The 22,672-nt window shown below is 39.2% G+C and overlaps 2 protein-coding genes across 3 annotated transcripts in view; one reads left to right on the top strand and one right to left on the bottom strand.

Annotated features, from left to right (window-relative positions):
- PCOLCE2 (procollagen C-endopeptidase enhancer 2) overlaps positions 1 to 592 on the top strand; it is a 50,402-nt gene extending 49,810 nt beyond the window's left edge. The window contains exon 9 of the mRNA XM_049785952.1: positions 411 to 592. Within this exon, the coding sequence (XP_049641909.1) occupies positions 411 to 547 (137 nt within the window). The 3' untranslated portion in view covers positions 548 to 592. The remainder of the gene's footprint in view (positions 1 to 410) is intronic.
- Positions 593 to 4,350: 3,758 nt separating this feature from the next.
- The window catches only part of TRPC1 (transient receptor potential cation channel subfamily C member 1), a 48,853-nt gene continuing 30,531 nt past the window's right edge, over positions 4,351 to 22,672 (bottom strand). For both annotated transcript variants that reach the window (XM_049785896.1, XM_049785895.1), the window contains 7 exons: positions 20,202 to 20,538; positions 14,212 to 14,351; positions 12,949 to 13,092; positions 9,467 to 9,642; positions 7,775 to 7,976; positions 6,624 to 6,818; positions 4,351 to 4,982 (listed from right to left, as the gene is read on the bottom strand). In XM_049785896.1, the coding sequence (XP_049641853.1) occupies positions 4,755 to 4,982; positions 6,624 to 6,818; positions 7,775 to 7,976; positions 9,467 to 9,642; positions 12,949 to 13,092; positions 14,212 to 14,351; positions 20,202 to 20,538 (1,422 nt within the window). In that variant the 3' untranslated portion in view covers positions 4,351 to 4,754. The remainder of the gene's footprint in view (positions 4,983 to 6,623; positions 6,819 to 7,774; positions 7,977 to 9,466; positions 9,643 to 12,948; positions 13,093 to 14,211; positions 14,352 to 20,201; positions 20,539 to 22,672) is intronic.

The raw sequence follows: 22,672 nt of genomic DNA on the forward strand, positions 1-22,672 counted from the left end.
AAGAAGGTTCTGGACAACTACTGGCCAGCAGAGTGTGAGCCATTAGTTGCAGAATATTGGGGCAATCCTGAGTAGTAGAGTTTGGGGTTTCTGAAGCCCCCTGGTGTTTTCAGGGCACACAGGCACCTCAGGAGGAAGAGCCTTCCTAGGTAGGCAGAGCTTGCCTCTTGAAAGCCCTTGCTCATTGTAGGACAAGACTGGAAAGAAGCTTCTACCCAGGTGTTACTCCCCCTACAGTGGAATCAGGGTTGTATCTGGAGACTGAGGCCAAATTGTGTGGACTGTGCACTCATCAGGATGTACATGCCAACCATGTCTTTGCCTTTATGAGAGGCAGCTCAGAATTCAGGCTGCTTTGTGTCAAAGCACATAGAGAAAAAAAATACTGATTTCACTTATTTGTTCTTTAGGTCTGAATTACATTATTATGGGCCAAGTGGGCGAAGATGGGCGAGGCCGAATCATGCCCAACAGCTTCATTATGACATTCAAGACCAAGAACCAGAAGCTTTTAAATGCCCTGAAAAACAAACGTTGCCAGCACTGACCTATGTCCACACTTGTGGCCTTTGGAAGATCTGTTCTTAGTAGAAAGCAGGAACCTTATGCAGTTAAATATGAATCTTCACGAGATGGGGCGGGGAGCTAAGGGGAGGTGTGTGGTCATCTGGCTCTCCAGCCTAGGACCTGGATGCAGTGTTGGGGAGTGGGATGGCTCAGATGGACACATCTCTGGAAAGGGGGATATAAAGAAGGAGCCATATGAAGATGTAAAAAAGAGATTTTATAAGTGCAATATTTATAGTGACATTTTGACCTTTCACATTGGCTCTCAAACACACTTTCTTCTCCCATGTTTGTAAATCAAGGCTTAATAAAATATTTTTCAATGACTGATACTTCTGGTTGTAAACCTGCCATTCAACCTCTCTTTTACAGACCCCATAAGCACCATATTCCTTGTATTCTCCTGAAAGAGTGAGAATTCCCCCAGAAGTTCCGGGACTATACAGGCATGGAAAAGAATCCTTTTCTCTACAAGAACCAAATATATTTTCAGCTAGATCTAATTCAACTCCTTTGTTCTATTTATTTGGGGCATTCCAAACAGTGCTCAGGTGGCCTTGGGATTCCACAGGTGCTTCTTGGATGCTCACTGCAACAACTCAAGGATGTGACACTTCTCTGGGTACAGATTTCCCCAGGTGAGGAAATGCTGGCAATGCTGCAGCCTCTAGACCAGGACTCAAGGATCCCCTTGAAACCAGAGTCAATTTGGGAGGTGAACATGTGTCCAACTGCTGTACCAGTCTCAGCGACTTGGCTCTCTAGGGAAATCCCATGATCCAGAACCCTTGATTTTCTTCCTGCCAATCCACACAAACTCCAGCATTCAACATCCTCATCAATCATTCTTGGCAGCTCGGGGATAGGTCCCTCAGACACAAAGAGATTGTAGTACAGTTCACAGTGGGCTCAAATCTAGGTTATTATGTTTTCATAATAAAGGCATGTATGTATATATATTTAAATTTTTGGCCAGTGATGCTCAGGAATTATTTCTGGCTGGAAGGTCCAGCTCACAACATGAAGCTCACCACAAAGAATGAGTACAGTTAGAAAAATAACTATACTGAGAAACTATATAATATATATAATAACCATATACTAAAAACTAACTATAATGAGAACTATTAAAACACTGTAAATGAATGAGGGAAGTAGAAAGCCTGTCTAGAATACAGGCAGGGCTGGGATGGGGAGGAGGGAGATTCGGGTGATGGGAATGTTGCACTGGTGAAGGGGGTGTTCTTTACATGACTGAAACCCAACCACAATCATGTTTGTAATCAAGATGCTCAAATAAAGATATTAATAAAAAAAAAAAAGAAAAAGAAAAAAAAAAGGATCACTTCTAGAAGGCTTGGGAAACCATATGTGGTGCTAGAGGTGGAACTCAGGTCAGTCCCATGCAAAGCAAGCACCTGACCTACTGTATTATTGCTCTTGCCCCCTGAGATATATACATAATAATAATAATACATTGCACCTAAGAGATTAATATTCCTCATAGTATAGTGTAAAATTAGCTTTTCTATGTCCTTGGGAAACCAAATAGTTCATGTGACTTGCCTTATTGTATTGGTCCTTTGTTAAGTTGGAGTGAGATTGCCTCATCTCTAGGTTGCCCTGAGGTGGATGAAATAGTTACAGGTCATTTTATTTTTATTTCAATTATTTGTTTTGGGGCTACATCTGGCAGTGTTCAGACCACATCTATTCAAAACTCAAGTCAGCCACATTCAAGAAATAGCCCTACCAACTGGCATTACCTCTCCAGCCTCTAATAATCTCCACTTCAAAATGTATAAGATATATAATACTATAATGGACAGACTGTCATGTTATAACCTAATATCAAGTTTTATTTACCTTTTTTCTTACAATATGCTGCCATTCAAAACATACCTAATAAGTAACTCGTGCATACAATAGACTATAAATATTTTAATTTTATAATTAGATATTTTTTAGAATAACTAAAAATCCTGATGTAAAATCTCAATTGGGAAATTTATAATCCCACCATAGACAAAATATATTACTTTACAATAAACATTTTTATAAGAATTTGTCCAAAAGAAGGAACAGTTAGAATCTGGAAATTAAAAAACAAAAAGCACAGTGAAACACAAGCTAACATCGAGGTGATGATCCCCTGATTGGTGATGTTCACAGACTGAGGGCTACCTGCACCCTCTGGCTTGAAGACTGTCGCTGAGTTAAGAAAATTATTATCTATTCAATAATCTCTTAACTGGAATGCTGCAAGAATATAGAAGCAAAAGCCTATGGAGAGGTTTAGCTACAACTCTTACATGAACATAGGGAAAAATTAGATACACAGTTAATTTTCCAATTAAGAAAAATTAATGTTTTTCATCTAAAGCAGCAAAAATAAGTATGTCAGGTTTGTTTGTGTGTGTGGAGGTGTTGTTGGTGGTGTGTTTGGGTCATTTCATGATGCTCAAGGGTTACTCTTGACTCTATACTCAGAAATCATTCCTGGTGGTGCTCAGGGGACCAGATGAGATATCAGGGATTGAAGTTGGGTCAGCTTTGTGCAAGGCAAGTACCCTATCCACTGTATTATCTTTCCAGCCTCATGATGTCAGTTTTGTAAGAAATTTTGTGAAAAATTCTTTGGGAGAAAAGTTTTAGAACCTTAATCCAGATATAAAATAAAACCTTGTATTAAAGGGACTTTAAGTGTTTATAAAAACAAAAGAGACTGTGCCCACATAGTTGTTTTTTGTTTGTTTTGGGTCACACCCTATGATGCTTAGGGTTTATTCCTGGCTTTGCACTCAGAAATTACTTCTGGCTGGCTTGGGGGACCATATGGAATGCCAGGGATTGAACACAGATTGGCCACAATCAAAGCAAATGCCCTTCCTACTGTTCAATCACTCTGGACCCTCACATAACTTTGTAAATGAATATTAATTCCAAAATTAATTAATTAAAATTAATTTTTCTTAAAGAAAAATCAAAACATTATTATAAAAGAAAAAAGTAAATTTACCAAAATTAAATATACTACAGTTAAAACTAGCTATATTTCTGCAAAATGATGTATTCTATAAAAATTTAATTAGGTAGACTGTATCAATACATGGAAATATACAAAATACTGTGAAGTGAAAAATGAAAAGCTTAAAATATAAAGTGATTACAACCATGAAAAAGTAGATATATTACAATAACAAAAACAAGTGAATTTAACTTTATGGTGACAAACTTGACATATTTGTTGCTTAATATTGAACATAAGAAAAAAGAAAAGGGGGGGGGCCGGGCGGTGGCGCTAAAGGTAAGGTGCCTGCCTTACCTGCGCTAGCCTAGGAGACGGACCGCGGTTCGATCCCCCGGCGTCCCATATGGTCCCCCAAGGCAGGAGCGACTTCTGAGCGCATAGCCAGGAGTAACCCCTGAGCGTTACCGGGTGTGGCCCAAAAAACAAAAAACAAAAAAAAAAAAAACAAAAAAAAAAAAAAAAGAAAAAAGAAAAGGGCCCGGAGAGATAGCACAGCGGCGTTTGCCTTGCAAGCAGCCGATCCAGGACCAAAAGGTGGTTGGTTCGAATCCCGGTGTCCCATATGGTCCCCCGTGCCTGCCAGGAGCTATTTCTGAGCAGACAGCCAGGAGTAAGCCCTGAGCACTGCCGGGTGTGGCCCAAAAACCAAAAAAAAAAAAAGAAAAAAGAAAAATAGACTATAGTTTTAGATAAAACTTGATTCCTGAACAATAAATAAATATTAAACTAAACATAAATTCCTAAAACAAAGATTAAAAACTCTGACTTCTATATTTCAAGTGTGCCCTTTGGATCCACAATTATTGATCTTCATTTCACAAAACATTCCAGCAACATGTAAACTATCACCATAATCACCTTTCTCAAATACAGAGTGAAATTTTAAGAAACTGCTCAAATAAGAAAACTAAGCAGCATGCTAACAAAATCATTTACTCAATCTGTTTTGCTCCTGCAAAAAGTCATTAAGAGGATTTTAAAAAATTAATTCTATATACATATTTTACATAACATATATATTAGGCTATAAATATTTTAAAGAATGGCTTTTACATAGTAATTTCAATATATATTTTTAAGTTGAATTGTAAGGTATGTAAATACAGTCTTTTAGATCTATTATTCAAAACTCTTCTCCAGTTGGTTTAGAAAATGCTTAGTTTCTTGGATAAAACATAGCATACTTGGAAGTCCGAAAGCCTAGTAAATCCCGTATTTCATTACGGAATTTTGAGAGATCTTGGCGCAGCTCATTGAGATTCTCCACAGTCGCCTGGTCTGTGCTCTGCATCCTCTGCCTCATGGAGGTCAGGTATCGATGCACCAAGCAGCACATGACTTTCTGGTAGTTTTCATCTCTCTTTTGCTTCAGGTTTCTCCACTCCTTCAAAACAAATATGCAGCACTAGTGACACGTAGACACAATAGTCATATGAGGAGGATTTTTTTTTTAAATATTCACAGATGCAAAATGCAGTATCGTTTAGTTTTATTACCAAACTGTGTCATCACATCAACATGATATTCAACACCTTAAAACCAAATCTGAACATTTGTTTATTCACCTGTGTGTTCAGATTTACCTTAAAAAGGTCTTACAAAATCTGTTTAAGGTAGGAGTTAGAAAATTGAATACAGCATATTCTCTGTATTTTTTTTTTTTTTTTTGGTTTTTGGGCCACACCCGTTTGACGCTCAGGGGTTACTCCTGGCTATGTGCTCAGAAATCGCCCCTGGCTTGGGTGGACCATATGGGACGCCGGGGGATCGAACCGAGGTCCTTCCTTGGCTAGCGCTTGCAAGGCAGACACCTTACCTCCAGCGCCACCTACCCGGCCCTATTCTCTGTATTTTTAATAACTTATGAGGTAGGAACAGTTTTTACAAATGAACATTTGTAATCACTTTGAAGCAATGGGACACTAATTTCATACTGAAGTTGCATTTTTTTTTTTTTTGCTTCACTTTAACTTTAAAAAATGTATTTGAGGGCCCGGAGAGATAGCACAGCAGCGTTTGCCTTGCAAGCAGCCGATCCAGGATCAAAGGTGGTTGGTTCGAATCCTGGTGTCCCATATGGTCCCCCGTGCCTGCCAGGAGCTATTTCTGAGCAGACAGCCAGGAGTAACCCCTGAGCACTGCTGGGTGTGGCCCCAAAACAAAAACATGTATTTGAGGTACTGTGATTCTGCAATGCTGTCAGTGACAGGGTTTCATGAATACAAAATTCTGATACCGCAAACTCCAACTCCCAGTCAGTGTCTCTTGGCTGATACCCTTGGCCCCCCACTGAGGTAAGTTTAATTCTGTAGAATAAAGAACATAACTTTTGAATCCAATTAAAGAAAATATCACTTTTCTATTAATTGCATTTACTAATGGATTGCTTATAAAATTATTCTTAAATTACTGCTATATGCTTCATGTCATCAATACAAATCTTTGGGGATATGGTTTCTCCTTGTTATATAATAATATTTATGTACTATCATTAATGCTGACTTAATATTAGTCTAAAATATTTATAAAATATATATAGAAAAATTATGAAGTTTGTCAATTTTTTATTTGTAAAAGTACACACTAATATTTGGGGGTTTTTTGTTTTGTTTTGGGGCCACACCCAGTGATGCTCAGGGTTGCTCCTGGCTATACACTCAGAAATCGCTCCTGGCTTGGGGGACCTATGAGACACCAGGGATCGAACCAAGATCCGTCCTGGGTCAGCCGCTTGCAAGGCAAATGTGCCACTGCTGCGCTATCACTCTGGCCCCCATATGATACTAGTATAAGCTAACTCTAGCAGTCATTATTTATGTTAATGAATATATATTCAATATCTCACACTCTAAAGCCATGAGGTAAGATATCCTGGAACCACAGGTTTATCTCTCCTTTTCAGTAAAAGGATATTGAACCCAGGAGGATATGGGAGTGAGGAAAGCAGACAGTGCAAAGCCCAAAAGGAACCTGCATTCTCAGGGAACAGATGAGAACAGGAATGGCCTGTTCAGACTTGTCTTACCTTTAAGCTGTTTTGCCGCTTAAGTTTGCCTTTCGATGTATGAGAGCAAATCCATTTGCTGAGACTACTAATCATATAGCAGATAGTCTTAGGGGAAGGAATGATATTGAAAGGTGGAGGCAATGTACACTTGTCATCAAAGTAGCTAAGCCACAACTTGGCTCGTGCAAACTTCCACTCTTTGTCTTCATGATTCTGTAAGAGACAAGGAGAGAAAGCAATGGGCTGCAACATACATGCTGTATATGTATACATACACACACAGAGAGAGCAATAAGAGAGGAGGAATCTGTTTTAATCTGTCCACTAATTCCACACAGTAAAATAGAACTGAGATCTCAGGGAGAGAACCAGGTTGGGGCCGGGCGGTGGCGCTAAAGGTAAGGTGCCTGCCTTGCCTGAGTTAGCCTTGGATGGACCGCGGTTCGATCCCCGGTGTCCCATATGGTCCCCCAAGCCAGGAGCAACTTCTGAGCACATAGCCAGGAGTAACCCCTGAGCGTTACCGGGTGTGGCCCAAAAAACCAAAAAAAAAAAAAAAAAAAAAGAGAACCAGGTTAATCTATGACACAGTTAATATATGACAATACTGAATGAGGACAAATCTTTGGCCTCTGCAGGACCAAGACTGCTAAGCAATAGGATCTGAAGGAAGGAAGTGGACTAGAAATGAGACAAGAACAGTGGTGGTGAGTATTAGAAACCTTGGTAGTAGTGAAGGTGTTGTCAGGATAATGGAAACACTATTACAACTATTTCCCCTAACTTCAAAAAATAATAAAACACTTCATTTCATTCATGAAAAAAACACACAAAAATAAACAAGTATTTTCATATCATGGGATTAGATACTTGGTTCCATCTTTGCATATTAACAGGTTAATTGCATTCATAAAAAAAAACCTGCATTTAATTTTTACTTATTTGGGGTGTGGTTTTTTTTGGCCATATTAAATGATGCTCAGGGTTTACTCCTCTGCATTCAGGGATCATTCCTGGTAAGGTCAGGGAACCACATGAGGTGCCAGGAATCTAGCCACGGTTGACTGCATGCAAGGCAAGCACCTTACCTGCCGTCCTATCTCTCTGTATTTCATTTTCAATTGGTATTAAACTGCCATATCTGGAGTAGAAGAGAAAGAGACACTCACGGCAATAAGCTGGAAGCTTTTGTGCAGCATGGCCACTAGCAGCTTGGTGAGCACGATTACCACCACCACATTGTAGGTGCCCACGATGACAGCCCCAACAAAGGACTGTAGCTCCTCCCCATAGCTGAATCTTGTGACAAAAATGGCCACATGTGCTAAAGAGAAAATATACCAGAACAAAGCAAAGCATGTGCCAATGAACCTGCAAAGACAATCACATTCCCAATAAATCAAGTTGGAAAAGAACTTTACTTACAAAATCGAGGACTCATTTATATCAACATATATCCATGTTGCTAAGAGAACATTGAGAATCCCAGAATGATAGTGGCCCTAACAGTACAGATATACCTCTCTGTAAACAAAGGAAAAGATCCAAGAGGAAGATATTATTCCTTAAGATAAAGCCCTCCCAGCCTCTTGTTAATACCTACTTCTGATACCCTAAACTTCAAATGGCTCACAGCCTCAATGGTCCAGAATACTCCCCAGGGGACCTGGACCTATCTGACCTATTTCCCTCCAGTTCTGCCTCAGAGTTGCGGAGGTCCATCCTCTCAGTTTCTGCAAATGCTTTTCCCCCTCCACCTCTCCCACACAGCTATATCCCTCCTCAGCACAGCTTCTCTACTGGCATGTCCTTGATTCTACAGTTTAGGTTTCCCCTAACTACCCTCCTTCTCTCAGGTGCTCTCCCTGGCCCAAGCTGTCACCCTTAGTCACTCTCGAATATACCATGTATTTTATTCTTTTTATTACCTCATCATCTCCTTATAGTTTAATCTTCATGAGGATAGGTTTGGTCACTGGTATTTCATCACTTAGCATTTATCTACCTATTTATTCATTTTTTTATTTTTGAGACACAATCAGGGATGCTCAGGCATTACTACTGACTCTGTACTTAGGAATTATTCCTGACAGTGCATGGGGAACTTTATGGAGTGTCAGGAATCAAATCTGGGTTGGCTGAAGACAAAGGCAAGCACTGTACCCACTGTACCCGCTCTTCATTCAGCATTTAAAACAGTGTGGCATATCAGTATTAGAGGAATATTTATTTTCACTTAATCTTATTCCTGAATAAGGTGATATGCACCTTCAAAACATAATAATTCCATACCTCCTCTCCATTGCTTTAAGAATAAGGGGAGATTCTGCCTGCCTGAAACCATTGGTTCCTTTTATGATCAATGACTTATGAAACAGTAAAAAAAAAAAAACTTTTTTTTCTCCAAAGGACCTAGTGACTTTCAATTCTAATGACCTCCTAAGAAATACTGGCCATTTAAGAGTTTGACAAAGACTAAGAATTGTTACTGACATTTAATATATGAGGGGAAGAGATACAAATATCTTGCATGTACAGGGCCAATAAAGAAACATCCTGTCCAGAGTGCTGAGCAGCAAGCATTTATTCATTTATCTGTCAAGGACAGATGGCAGCAGAGAGACAATGCAGTAACTCGGTCTTGCTATTTATCCATCATTTTCCATATAACAATAACTATGTAAATGAGTCACATACACAAAAAGAAATAAGTGAGTGGTGGGCATTAAACAAAGAAATTCTCCCAATGTAGAGTTCCGTTTCTGTAGAATTCATGCATTGTATTCATGAATTCTATGGATTCATCCATGACACCTGAACCGATGGATACAGATTTACCAGACATTTACAAAGATACTCACGAGTGGAAAGTATCATTGCTCTGCTGTTCACAGAAGATGCCAACACAGTCCTTCTGCTCTTTTGAAGTGTAACCTTTATCATACAGCTGTGTCAATCCAATTGTGAAAGAAAACAAAACAAGAAGGAACATCCCAAGGAATTTTCCAAAATCCTGTAGCATCTGTCCCATTGAAATCTGAAATACAGCACATGCTTATGAAAACCAGCAGGCAAACAATATTAAATGACCAGACCATAAAAGGTACACCAACACCTGGTATACCCATGGACTCTCCTTTATTTCCCAACTGGCTGAAACATTAGCATCTCTAAGATTTCTCAAATTCTGTGACCAAACAGGGAATCTAATCCCACCAACACAAAGTTCTTTGAATCTGGACCAAAGCCTATGACAACACTTGTTTGATGGTCTATTTGTACACTTTTATTCACAGCAGCATTATTTGCAACAGTCAAAACAGTATCAACCTAAATGCCCAACAACATGGGAAATACATCAAGGAAATACTATTTGCTACTAAAAAGGATAAAATAGTGCCTGTGGGGACAAAATGGAGTTATTATTCTATGTGAAATAAAGCAGGAAGCAGGTCTGAATCATGAATATTGAAACAAAAGAGATGGGGGAACCTGGAATCGGTGAAAACCGTGTGGCTCCCAGAGAATAAAAAAAGTGGAGTGTCATTCTGAAAGTAGATAGGACGCTGTGAGAGTGATGAGGCTTAGACACAAATAGAGGTGTGAAGTGTCACTCCTGAAATGATTTTTTTTTACTCCTAAAACTTTACAGTTTTGTAAGCCAAAAGTTAGCAAAAATGGTTTAAAATATTATTCCTCCTCCTCCTCAAAAAAAAAAAAAAAGCCCCTAGAAGGAAGATGTATTTGATTCCCATGGTCCAATTCAAACAGCTGGACTTGGTGAATTATATGAAGATGCCCCTGCCCACAGACATTCAGTCTGGCCTTTCTTTGGGAATGTTGTGAGCCTTGTCGGTCTCCTAAGCTATAAAAGGAGGGGCTTATCCCTTAACCCTTATGAGCTCCAAAACCATGGGCCAGACTTCAATCTTACCTTCAGGGATGAGAACTCAAGAATGGGGAGTCCATCCTCACCAGCTAATCCTCACCAGTTTGGGGACTCAAGGAGCTCTAACACTAGAAGTTACCTAAAAGAAAACCACCACCAAAGGGAAAGGAAGGGGGAACAGTAATCATCCCAGTACTCTTTAAAATGCAGAGCATCAAACATCATGTTACTGTCAGCAATGACAACAACTTTCCATCTGCATTATACTGGCTACAGAGTTAATCCTGATACGCATTCAATAAAATAAGCAGTGAGATTCCTTTTCAAAGTTGCCCGGTATTCTGTTTGAGGCCTGCCACAGTGAGCACTGCCAGCTCTACAGGGATGGAGGAAAGAATAGAGGTTCACTGGGGTAGGGACTCTGCACAACTCTAATATCCACTATCCCATTCAATCCTCAAAGAGAATCAGCAGTGCGCCAGAGAGCATGATTTTGAACCGAGCAAGCAACGTTGCTTGCTGTCTTTGCCTTTTAATTCCACTCAACCAATCATCATTGTTAAAGCTGTTTTACTGGTTCAAAACACCTGAATAAACAGAAAAGCATTTCTAATGTCTATAGAATTTTTTTTAATTGTTAGGACCTTTAATATAGTAAATGAATGTTCATTAACTAGCATGATAATCCAGATAGAAATATAGAATTAAAGTCTTCCAATGGACATATCATACAATAAAAGATAACGAGAAGATCATATTTCTCTGGATAACAGAAAAATACTAAGTGGTCAAATTGCAGGCTCTAAAGCAAATTACTTGAGTTGGAATCCTGGGGCTGCTGCTAACCAGCTGTGCAAATTCCTTAAGTCTCTACCCCTCACTTTCTCCCTCTGAAAGATGGAAAGAGGCTGCCTTTGCCTTTGCCTCTGCCTTTGCTTCTTAAAATGGTTATGGAGGTTCAGTGATATAAGAGGTGTAAATAAAGATCTTAGAAAAGAATTTCACACACATCAAGAATTCAAGGGATGCTTAGTTGACTTTCCCACTGTTATCACCATGATTAACAAAAGCCTCTCTTTTTTCATAAGTGCACATAATATTACTGATATCTGCCAGGAAGATTAGCTGGTTTCTTTAGAAAAGCAGGACCATGGGCTTCAAAGGGCAGGGTAGGATCTAGAGCAGGGGTCTCAAACTCAATTTACCTGGGGGCCACAGGAGGCAAAGTCAGCGTGAGGCAGGGCTGCATAAGGAATTTCACTTACCAAATATTCGCCAATAAAAAAATTGCATTAGTAAGAAAAAAAATCACAAAAAATCGCATTAAACATTTGCATACCACGAACGGAACTGCTCGGGGTATGCGAATGTTTAATGCGATTTTTTCTTACTAATGCGATTTTTATTGCAATTATTTGGTACGCGAATAATCGCAAATACTGCGATATTTGAAGGCGGGCCACAAAATGTTGTACGGAGGGCCGCAAATGGCCGTGGGCCGCGAGTTTGAGACCCCTGGTCTGGAGCCAGATAGAGTTGGTCCCACTCTTAAAACCAATATTCGAGGTATGGAGTGATAGTACAGTGGGTAGGGCATTTGCCTTGCATATGGCTGACCCAGAACTATCCCAATTCAATCCCCAGCACCCCATATGATTCTCCAAGCCTAGCTGGAGGACCAATTTCTGAGCACAAAGCCAGGAGTATCCTGTGAGAGCTGCCCGGTGTGGCCAAAAATAAAATAAAATAAAATAAAATAAAATAAAAATATATATGACTCAAACCCATGGGATAAATCCAACCAATTATGAGTCCTTTCTTTTATATAAAGAGACTTAAAATTTTGTCTTAGATTTAGAATGTAATGATCACAACACTTTGGACAAATCACATACCATCTCCAAAGCCTTCAACTAAAAAGTGTTAATATAAAGCATAAACATAAACAACATTAAATCTATGAATATTTTAGTTCTAAATATTCCATTTGTACTTATTAAATATAGTATTTATTAAACCCAACATAAACTTAAACACAGCTGACATATATTCAAAACCATCATAAAGTATTATTTCTGTCTGCACAGATTTTCCCTTATACATTCAGACTTCAAATGAGATTGACATAGGTGAAAAAGATTTTTACATTCCATAGTTATCAGATGAGAGATAGCTGTTCTAAACACACCTGCATCTATCCAGGGAATGTGTATGCATGTGTGTGTTTATGTGTGGTTTTTTTTGGAGGGAGGACAGGCAATGAGCCACAGCAGAATTCCTAGAAGCCAAGTCTTATCACTAAGTCAACAGCAAAGCGGATGAACATCATGTTTGTTCTTTCAACCATAATTGTTTTCAAGAACACAGTTAAGCTTTAACATCTTGACAGAGTGGACAAGTAGAAAAATATTATGATAATCTTACAATTTTCTTTAGGGAATTTTAATAATTTACCTGTAATGGACCCAAGATAGAACTTGTTGTATACATAAAAAAGAGACGAAGGTAACTCAGAACATTTGCAAAGGCAAAAAGTCCTTCTGCCACCAGAGTTGGGTGAAATGCGTCCCAGTCCTTCCGATCAGCAAAATCATGAAACTAAGGGCAAGAAGAACAAATCAGAGGTAATGAACAGCTTGTACAATTTAGGAAAACAGAAACAAATATTTTGACTACTGGGGGGGGGGGAGAATAATCAATTTTAGTGATGTCTTTTTGTGGGAGATCACTACTGATGCTTTATAGAGAACTTCCTTTTTAGAGACAACATAATTTCCGCAGAATAAGATTATCATTTTCTATTAAAATGTTTTTAATTCTGGTTGTTAAACAAATTTAATAATCATATCCCATACTGATTAATGAAAGGAGTAGTTATTGTTTTGTTTTAAAATAAAATAATGTAAGACTACTAGCTTATTTTTTCCTATGGTCTATAAAAACTAGTTAAAAACATTTTAGTTCCTAAAAAAATTCTAATTTAAGCAAAGATAATAAAATCTCTTTCTGTGCTTGGAAGAGTTTAAATCTTGATAAAGCCATATTTGTAAGTCGTTTGAAGGCTCAACTGAAATTCTGCATTTATAAATACAGATACTTGAGTAAGAATTACAGTTAAATCACTTTTTAAGCTGTGAAAGATAAGGATAACTACAAATATATGGATTGTGTAAGACACTATACAATGAATTCTATTCATATCACTCTTTGGGGCAGACATGAAGATATCTAAAATAAATAAGCTTAAGTGATTTTGTATCTCAGTTTAAGTATATATGAGGTTAATGAACTTAGCTCAGATATAAAAAAAAAATGTCTGCATTGGATATAAAAAAAAATATGCCTACCCAGACCTGTTTTTAAATCCAGTCTTGGTTTTAGACTGTGTGGTCTGGGACAAGTTACTTAGCATCTCTGAGTTTCATTATTTTTTTCTTTTATTTCAAAATTGGGGGTTAAGGCCCTCTGTCTTCAAGTATGTGAGAATAAAATGAGATATGCTCTAACAGAAGGTCTCATGGTGCCAGGCACTCATTAAAGACCCACCAAACTTCCTTCAGATGGCCAGAAAAGGCGCTTGCACAGGGCCAGTCAGAAATTAAGCACCAGGCTCTGGTGTACAAATGTACAGCACTATGACCCAAGATGAGCCTTGACACTGCCCCTATTTCCCAGAAACCAGTCAAATTTGTGTCCCCAACTGACATCAATAGTCACCTTGTTGTGAGCCACCACTTTGAGGGCGAAAGTTGCCAGATAAAGTGAATTCATGACAAAACTGAGTTGGTTACGAGATTCTTCTAGAAAGTCTTCCAACCCTTCATACCAGAGTCTTTTAATATCTGACCAAATCATCCCTAGGTTATACACACACAAAAGAAATGAAGAAGAAATATCAGGTAACACCTAATTAATACAGTAAGCAATTTTAAAATTAAACAATCAAATTAATACAGTAAGCAATTTTAAAATTAAACAATCAGATTAAAAACACATTTAATTTAATATTAAGTATTTTGATTTTGGTTTGGTTTTTGAGTCACACCCGGTGGTGTTCAGAGTTTACTCTTGACTCTGCACTCAGAAATCCCTTCTGGCAGGCTCGGGGGGACCAAGTGGGATGCCAGGAATTGAACCACCATCAGTTCTGGGTGGGCCACATACAAGGCAAATACCCTACCACTGTGCTATCTCTTCTGCCCAAATATTAAGTTGGTTTTTTTTTTGGGGGGGAGGTGGTCCACACCCGGTGATGCTCAGGGGCTATTCCTGGCTATGTGCTCATAAATCACTCCTGGCTTGGGGGACCATATGGGATGCTGGGTATCAAACCCAGGTCAGTCCTGGATCAGCCGCATGCAAAGCAAACACCCTACTCCTGCACTATCGCTCTGGCCCCAATAATAAGTATTTTAAAAAGCCACTTGGGTCAATTATAGTCACAGTTGGAAGAAGAACCCCCAAAAAGTTCTCAAAATTAAAAAATAATAGTCCTAAGTTTCATATAACTTTGGCAGAGAGGGATTTTAATAACTTATATTAAGTAAGCATTAAAAATAAAACAAGCAGATGCTGAACTTTCTCTCTCACTTCCACATCCTTCTTTTCTCATCTACATTCACTCTTTTGTTGATCTCATCCAGCCTAGCTGAGTGACTTTAAATGCCCTGAGTGGTGCCTGGCACTCTACAGATCTATGGAACATTCAAATATATGTAAGCTTAATGCCTGACTTCTGCCTGAACACTAACTGCACTTGAGCATTTTTCTACCTTGGTGGTGGCAACTCCATCCTGAGATCTGTCAAATCCAAATGTCCTTCATCCACTCTTTTTTTTTTTTTTTTTTTTTTTTTTTTTGGTTTTTGGGCCACACCCATTTGACGCTCAGGGGTTACTCCTGGCTATGTGCTCAGAAATCGCCCCTGGCTTGGGGGAACCATATGGGACGCCGGGGGATCGAACCGCTGTCCGTTCCTTGGCTAGCGCTTGTAAGGCAGGCACCTTACCTCCAGCGCCACCGCCCGGCCCCCCTTCATCCACTCTTGACTCACAGTTATTCTAAACTATCCATTCAAAATAACAGGTTGGCTGTACTCTCAAAATATATTTAAAATCTAATCCTTCTCACTACCATTACAACTTCAAGCCACCATCATGACTTGCCTCAAATCCCCCCACTCATTTTTCCTAATTCAGCATGATCTTAAACTTTATTTTCAATAAGCAAGTCAATTCCAATAAAATGCAAGTCGACTGCATGTAACACTGGCCATTTGCCTCTCAAGATCATGACATCACCTCCAGAGGAGTAAGGATTAACTGCATGTCAGAACTCTTATTTGTAGGAGCAAAATCTCATGGCTCTTAAAGCACTTTCCTTGGAAATACAGGGTGCTAAGAAACCCTGAGATCCAGCTATGTTCAACCCAGAGGCTCTAGAAACAACATGGAATCTGTATCCCAGTTGACTAGGAAAGTAAAGGAAGCGTGCAGTTGAGAAACACAGGCTCAGCTGTATAACAGCAATAGTACAGTTCTGGTAGATGCCTGGGATCCCTGGAACCATGAGCTATTTCTGGCCACATCTCATGGTGTTTAAACACCATGAAAACACAGCATGACTTCTGCATTGCACCACAACAGGAGAATGGGAGCACTTGTAGGCAGCAAGTATGAGTTCTGATAAACACGTGTATGCGCTCCACAGTCAGTTGTGTGTGCCAAGCCCAGTCGTGGCAATGAGGAAGACAGCATCAAGAAGGAATGGAAGAAGAGGGAGAGAGGGAAAGAGAGAGTAAGCCTCAGTGGGATCTTACTTATGGGTGCCACAAGCTCTGGGAGAGCCCATGGACAATTCTTGCATAAAGGATCCTTAAAGGTAACATACTATATACAACAGAGTACTGCAGCCTACAGAGGGTTGGAGAGCTTGGAACATTTTCTACTTCACCAGCAGAGTTCCCCTGGGAAACACATGAAGCACTGAACATTTCTGTTTGGAACATCTGAATTAGAGAATGCTCATATTTGAGGTGTAAAATATCTTTTTTAAAATCAGATGACAGGAAAACACTTTCAAAATCCCATTTAGGAGCTGGAGCGATAGTGCAGTGGTAGGGCATTTACCTTGCATGAGGCTGACCCAGGACTGACCTGGGTTCAATCCCTGGCATCCCATATGGTCCCCTAAGCCAGGAGCGATTTCTGAGCACATAGCCAGGAGTAACTCCTGAGCATCACCAAGTGTGGCCCAAAAACAAACAAAATAAATGCTATTTAGATGTATCTCTACTTGAAGCAAATATATAGATTTTCCTTGCCCTGATTCATGTCCTTAGTGTCTTTGTCAAAGTTTAGAAGGATGTAGGCTTGAGGGAGGATCTATTTCAGTTTGCAATTCTGTTCCACTGGTCTGAGGATCTGTCCTCAGTCTGCTGCCACACTGTCTTGACTACTGTGCTATAAAGTTGGGAAGAAAATAGCCTCCCATCTTTTTCCTAGGATTGCTTTGGCTATTTGAAGTTTTTAAAAATTTATTCTTTATAAATTAAGTAGCATTAACTAATTATCAGTTATTTTTATTGGAGCTGCATTAACTCTGCTTATTACTTAGGAAAAATGTTTATTTTGACAGTATTAATCTTTCCAACCCAAGAACAGTGGAATAACTAAATCCATATGGTCATTCTGTTTTCAGTTTGTTGAAATAGCCATATTGCTTCCCATGGTGACTAACCCAGATGACACAATAGAGGGAAGATTCCTTTTCACCACATCCATGCCAATACTGGTTATTTCTGTACTCTGTTCAGGCCCTTCACACTTGTCAGAGGTGGGATCTTACTTTGACTTGCAGTTCCTAATAATCCATGACAATAAATACTTTTCATGTACCTATTGGGCATCTGTATGCCCTCCTTAAGAAAGTATCTGTTCTGGGCCCGGAGAGATGGCACAGCGGCGTTTGCCTTGCAAGCAGCCGATCCAGGACCAAAGGTGGTTGGTTCAAATCCCGGTGTCCCATATGGTCCCCCGTGCCTGCCAGGAGCTATTTCTGAGCAGACAGCCAGGAGTAATCCCTGAGCATCGCCGGGTGTGGCCCAAAAACAAAAAAAAAAAAAAAAAAAAAAAACAAAAAAAAAAAAGAAAGTGTTCTACAGAGGGCTGACTTTGATAACCATGACTGAGCATAACATTTCCTGAAGAAATGAAGGAAGACCTTGGGGTTTGACAACTAACATGTCTGAAGCCTGTAGTCATTCTCATGACAGTATGCTTCAAGGGTAGAGACATGCTATATCTCTTAGGCCAAGGGACTTTACACCAGACTATCTCACACTTTCCTTCTTATCTAAAACACCAGGAGAGCTTAAAAAATGTCTAATGTCTAATAATAACACAGCTAAAGTCTAGCCAGACCATAAGCCCCATGACAATGACATCAGAGCAATTTCTGCAATAAAATTCTGTTTCAGCAGGTTTAAGTTTGTCAAGGTGTTCACAGTGTGCAATCAGCCTTGAGAGTCTCAGCCCCACAGTAAACTCTTGCCCCATCTATTCTGTGAGTGCAGCTTCAGATCCAGGCAGGTTGTGAGCCTGAAGAGATCTAATTTCATAAGAGGTCTACAGGACAGGCAATATTTATACGTATCTATCTGTTTCAAAGCAAAGGTGGTCCTGAGAGAAACAAAACACTTTCAGAAATTTTAAAAGGTTTCATTCACATTGACAGCTCTATTTTACTAAAGAGTTCACCACTTGGGGTCAGTGAGTAGTCTTGCATGCAGAAAATAGGGGTTTAGGGGCCGGGCGGTGGCGCTAAAGGTAAGGTGCCTGCCTTACCTGCGCTAGCCTAGGACGGACCGCGGTTCGATCCCCCGGCATCCCATATGGTCCCCCAAGCCAGGAGCGACTTCTGAGCGCATAGCCAGGAGTAACCCCTGAGCGTCACCGGGTGTGGCCCAAAAACCAAAAAAAAAAAAAAAAAAAAAGAAAGAAAGAAAACAGGGGTTTAATCCCTGACACCACTATAGGAGTGATCTGTAAATGCAAATCCCTGAACACTGTCAGATATAACCAAAAACCAAAGAAAAATAAATAAAATAATTAAATAAGAAAAGAAAGTTGTAGTCTATGCACACAATGTTGAAAGCAGGGTCATTGTGCTGAGAAAGGTGCAGCCACGGAGATGTGCTATTGTTATGAAAACTAGTACCAGGAAGATTTATATAATACAAGAGATTTTATTGATCGCTAAATTTCTTTTTCTTTCTTCCTTTTATTCATTTGTAGTGCTAGGGATTGAAACCAGAACCTCATGCATGTAAGACTAGTGCTCTCTTTCACTGAGCCACATCTCAGGTCCAACCCCTGTCATTTTTAGGAAGATAAAGCTATTGATTTATAGAATAAGTTTCCAGTGACCCTTATACATCTAAATTTAAATAAATTATCTGTAATAGAGAAAGTAAGATGTAGGTACAAAACTTCACAGGTTCTTAAACTGAAGACTCAGGATAAAAAGAAACAAAATAGTTAAATTTTAAAATGCAACTGATGGATGTACATGAAATCTATTATGCTGAGTGAAATAAGTCAGAGGGAGAGAGATAGACAGAATAGTCTCATTCATCAATGGTTTTAAGAAAAATCAAAGACATTATTATAATAATGTCCAGTGATAATAGAGTTGAGGGCCGGAAGGACTAATTCACAATATGAAGCTCATCACAAAGAGTGGCGAGTGCAGTTAGAAAAATAACTACACTGGGCCCAGAGAGACAGCACAGTGGCGTTTGCCTTGCAAGCAGCCGATCCAGGACTAAAGGTGGTTGGTTCAAATCCCGGTGTCCCATATGGTCCCCCGTGCCTGCCAGGAGCTATTTCTGAGCAGACAGCCAGGAGTAACCCCTGAGTACCGCAGGGTGTGACCAAACACCCCCCCCCCCCAAAAAAAAGATAAAGAACTACACTAACAACTAGCATGACAATGTTAATGTTAATGAGTGAGAAAAGCAGAATGCCTGTCTTGAATACAGGCAGGGGTGGTGGAGGGGGGGTGGGCGGGAGGGGGGGGCAATTGATGGTGGAAATGTTGCATTGGTGAAGGGGGGGTGTTCTATTTATGACTGGAACCCAACTACAATCATGCTTGTAATCAGGGTGCTTAAATATTTTATATATATACAATATAAAATGCAATTGCATTGAAGTATTACATTTAAAATACCTTAGAAAATCTTCATAAGAGAATGTATGAGGGAAATGCAGAGCCTGTTTAGAGTACAGGCAGGGGTCGGGTGGGGAGGAGGGAGATTTGGGACATGGGTGATGGGAATGTTGCACTGGTGATGGGTGGTGTTCCTTTTATGACTGAAACCCAAACACAATCATGTATGTAATCAAGGTGTTTAAATAAAAAAAATAAAATAAATAAAAAAAAAGAAAAAAGAAAAAGAAAATCTTCATACCCTTATGCAAAAATATCAATTGTGAGCTTTTTTTCTCTACTTTAACAATCACACAAGTTTAAAGACAGAGAACAAAGAACTTGGGAGTGTGTGTGTTCGAGAACCACACCCAGCAGTATTTAGTGTGAACAATGTAAGCATAACAAAATCAATATCAATGTTTAAAATGGCAGAAAGCAAGGGGAAATAAATGAGTAAAGAAGGGCAGAACCTTTTGAACTAGCTTAATACTTACCAATAATCCACAGTATAAGAAGATAATCTATTCTTTCCAGGGCTGGTCCCATGGTGTTTTTCTTATCCTCATTATAAACCAAGGAATATAGGTTTAGTAACAGCAGAAATGTGAAATAGGAAGCTCCATGAATAATAAATTTCATAAAAGGTGTATGAATGATTCTGCCAAATTGAGATTTGGGAGCTATTAAATAACAGAGTGACAAAACTGGCCAAAAAATGCCAACGGCCAAAACAGTCATTATCTTCTTACAGGTGGGCTTGCGCCGGTAGCCAGACATCTGTCCGAACCAAACAGTGTTGAGGAACTGCTGGCAGTTAGATTGAGAGACAAACTGAATAGCACACACAGAAAAAAAAGAAATACAGTCAAAATATATGAACACTGATATTGCCATTATTCAATGAACATTCAAAGTCCAACAGCAGTTGAAAATAAAATATATCTAGATCCTTACATGTAATGAGAAGATGAAGAGGTTAAGAGCTTGAACTTTAGAGCCAGATTCCAATACTTAGCTACTTTCTAAATGAACTTGAGACAAATTTTTAAGTTCTCAAAACCTCAAATTTCCCTGTAAAAGGGAAGTAACAATAGTACTTACTATTGTTACCACATAAACGTATTGAGGACTAAATCCAAAGTTCTTTCAAAGCAAATGCTATCTGAGTAAAGTAAAACACTCTCAAGAATTTAAATTTACTTAATTTACACTATACTGGTTCACAGAAAAACAAACATTAATCATTACTACTAGCCTTCTTAAACCATTTTTGCAACATTTAATTTATAATCTTATAATAATGTTTAAAAAATTTCAGAGTTAAGCACATCTGAAGAATTAGACTATTTGACTTCAGTTGCAAGAAACAAAGATATCAAAGCAGCAAAACAATCAAAATTAAAACATCAGACACAAATTATCATGGGTTGGAGCGGTGGTGCCAAGCAATAGGGTGTTTGCCTTGCCAGAGCTAACCTAGGATGGACCACAGTTTGATCCCCTGGAGCCCTTATGGTCCCCCAAGCTAGAAACAATGTCTGAGCGCATAGCCAGGAGTAATCCCTGAGCGTCACCAGGTGTGGCCCCCCCCAAAAAATAAAAGAACATAAAATCTAGTTTAAAGTGATTTTTATATTCATTATCCTTAAAATTACAAAGTATGTACTTCAAACTAAAATATTACTTTTCTTTTATGTTCTTTAAAATGGAACCTCTAGTTATGTGATGCATATAATAACTATATACGAATAGATAAATACAGACTGATGTATATACAGTAATTAAAAAATTACTTTTCTAAGGGCCAGAGCAATAACACAGTGGTTAGAGCATATGCCTTGCTACGTGGATGACCTGGGTTTGATCCCAGGCATCTGACATGGTCTCCCAGGCCTGCCAGAAGTAATTTCTGAGCACAGAACCAGGAGTAACCCCTGAGTACTGCCAGGTATAACCCACTCCAAAAATTTACTTTTCTACACTAAAAAGGATAATACTGTATTGTGGTTCTTTCTACCACTCTTTGAAGTTCTTTTTCCAATCAACTAAATCAGTTTTATATCTTGCTATCTCTTTATCATTTACTAGTGTTTCATGAGAATTTCAGCTGTGAAACACAAGTAATTATGATCTAGTCAAAATTTATATGGTAACTAAAGGAAGATGATCACATTGGGGTTCCTCTATTTTTGTTTCTACTTTCCTCATTAGCATTCTATTTCCATTTAGTTCACACAGGAATGTTGTTGATGTATAATCTTATAGCTACAAATGATTAAAATTCTTGTACTTAAATTATTCTCTATAGGGGGCCGGGTGGTGGCGCTAGAGGTAAGGTAAGCCTTGCCTGTGCTAGCCTTGGACGGACCTCGGTTCGATCCCCCGGCGTCCCATATGGTCCCCCAAGCCAGGAGCGACTTCTGAGCGCATAGCCAGGAGTAACCCCTGAGCGTCACCGGGTGTGGCCCAAAAACCAAAAAAAAAATAATTATTCTCTATAAACAATATATGTTTAACAAGAACCATGAAGGAAAAAAAAAGTCAAAGATCTGAATAAGTGACTGTCTTAGTCATTTTACAATTCCTATGTAAATTTTGAGTCATAATCTATTTTGAGATTTAAATTTCAACCAATAAAATGAAAAATTCTGCTTCAAGCACTAAGGACCCTATTATAACTTCATTCTCTCTCTTTTTTATTTTTTGTTTTTTGGGACACACCCAGTGACACTCAGGGGTTACTCCTGGCTATGTGCTCAGAAATCGCTCCTGGATTGGGGAACCATATAGGACACCTGGGGATTGAACCGCAGTCCGTCCTAGGCTAGCACTTGTGCAAGACAGACGCCTTACCACTTGCACCACTGCTTTGGCCCCCCATTTATAACTTTTTTTTTTTTGGTCTTTGGGTCACACCCGGCGGTGCTCAGGGGTTACTCCTGGCTGTCTGCTCAGAAATAGCTCC

Source organism: Suncus etruscus, chromosome 13 (genome assembly GCF_024139225.1).
Source record: "Suncus etruscus isolate mSunEtr1 chromosome 13, mSunEtr1.pri.cur, whole genome shotgun sequence".
NCBI lineage: Eukaryota > Metazoa > Chordata > Mammalia > Eulipotyphla > Soricidae > Suncus > Suncus etruscus.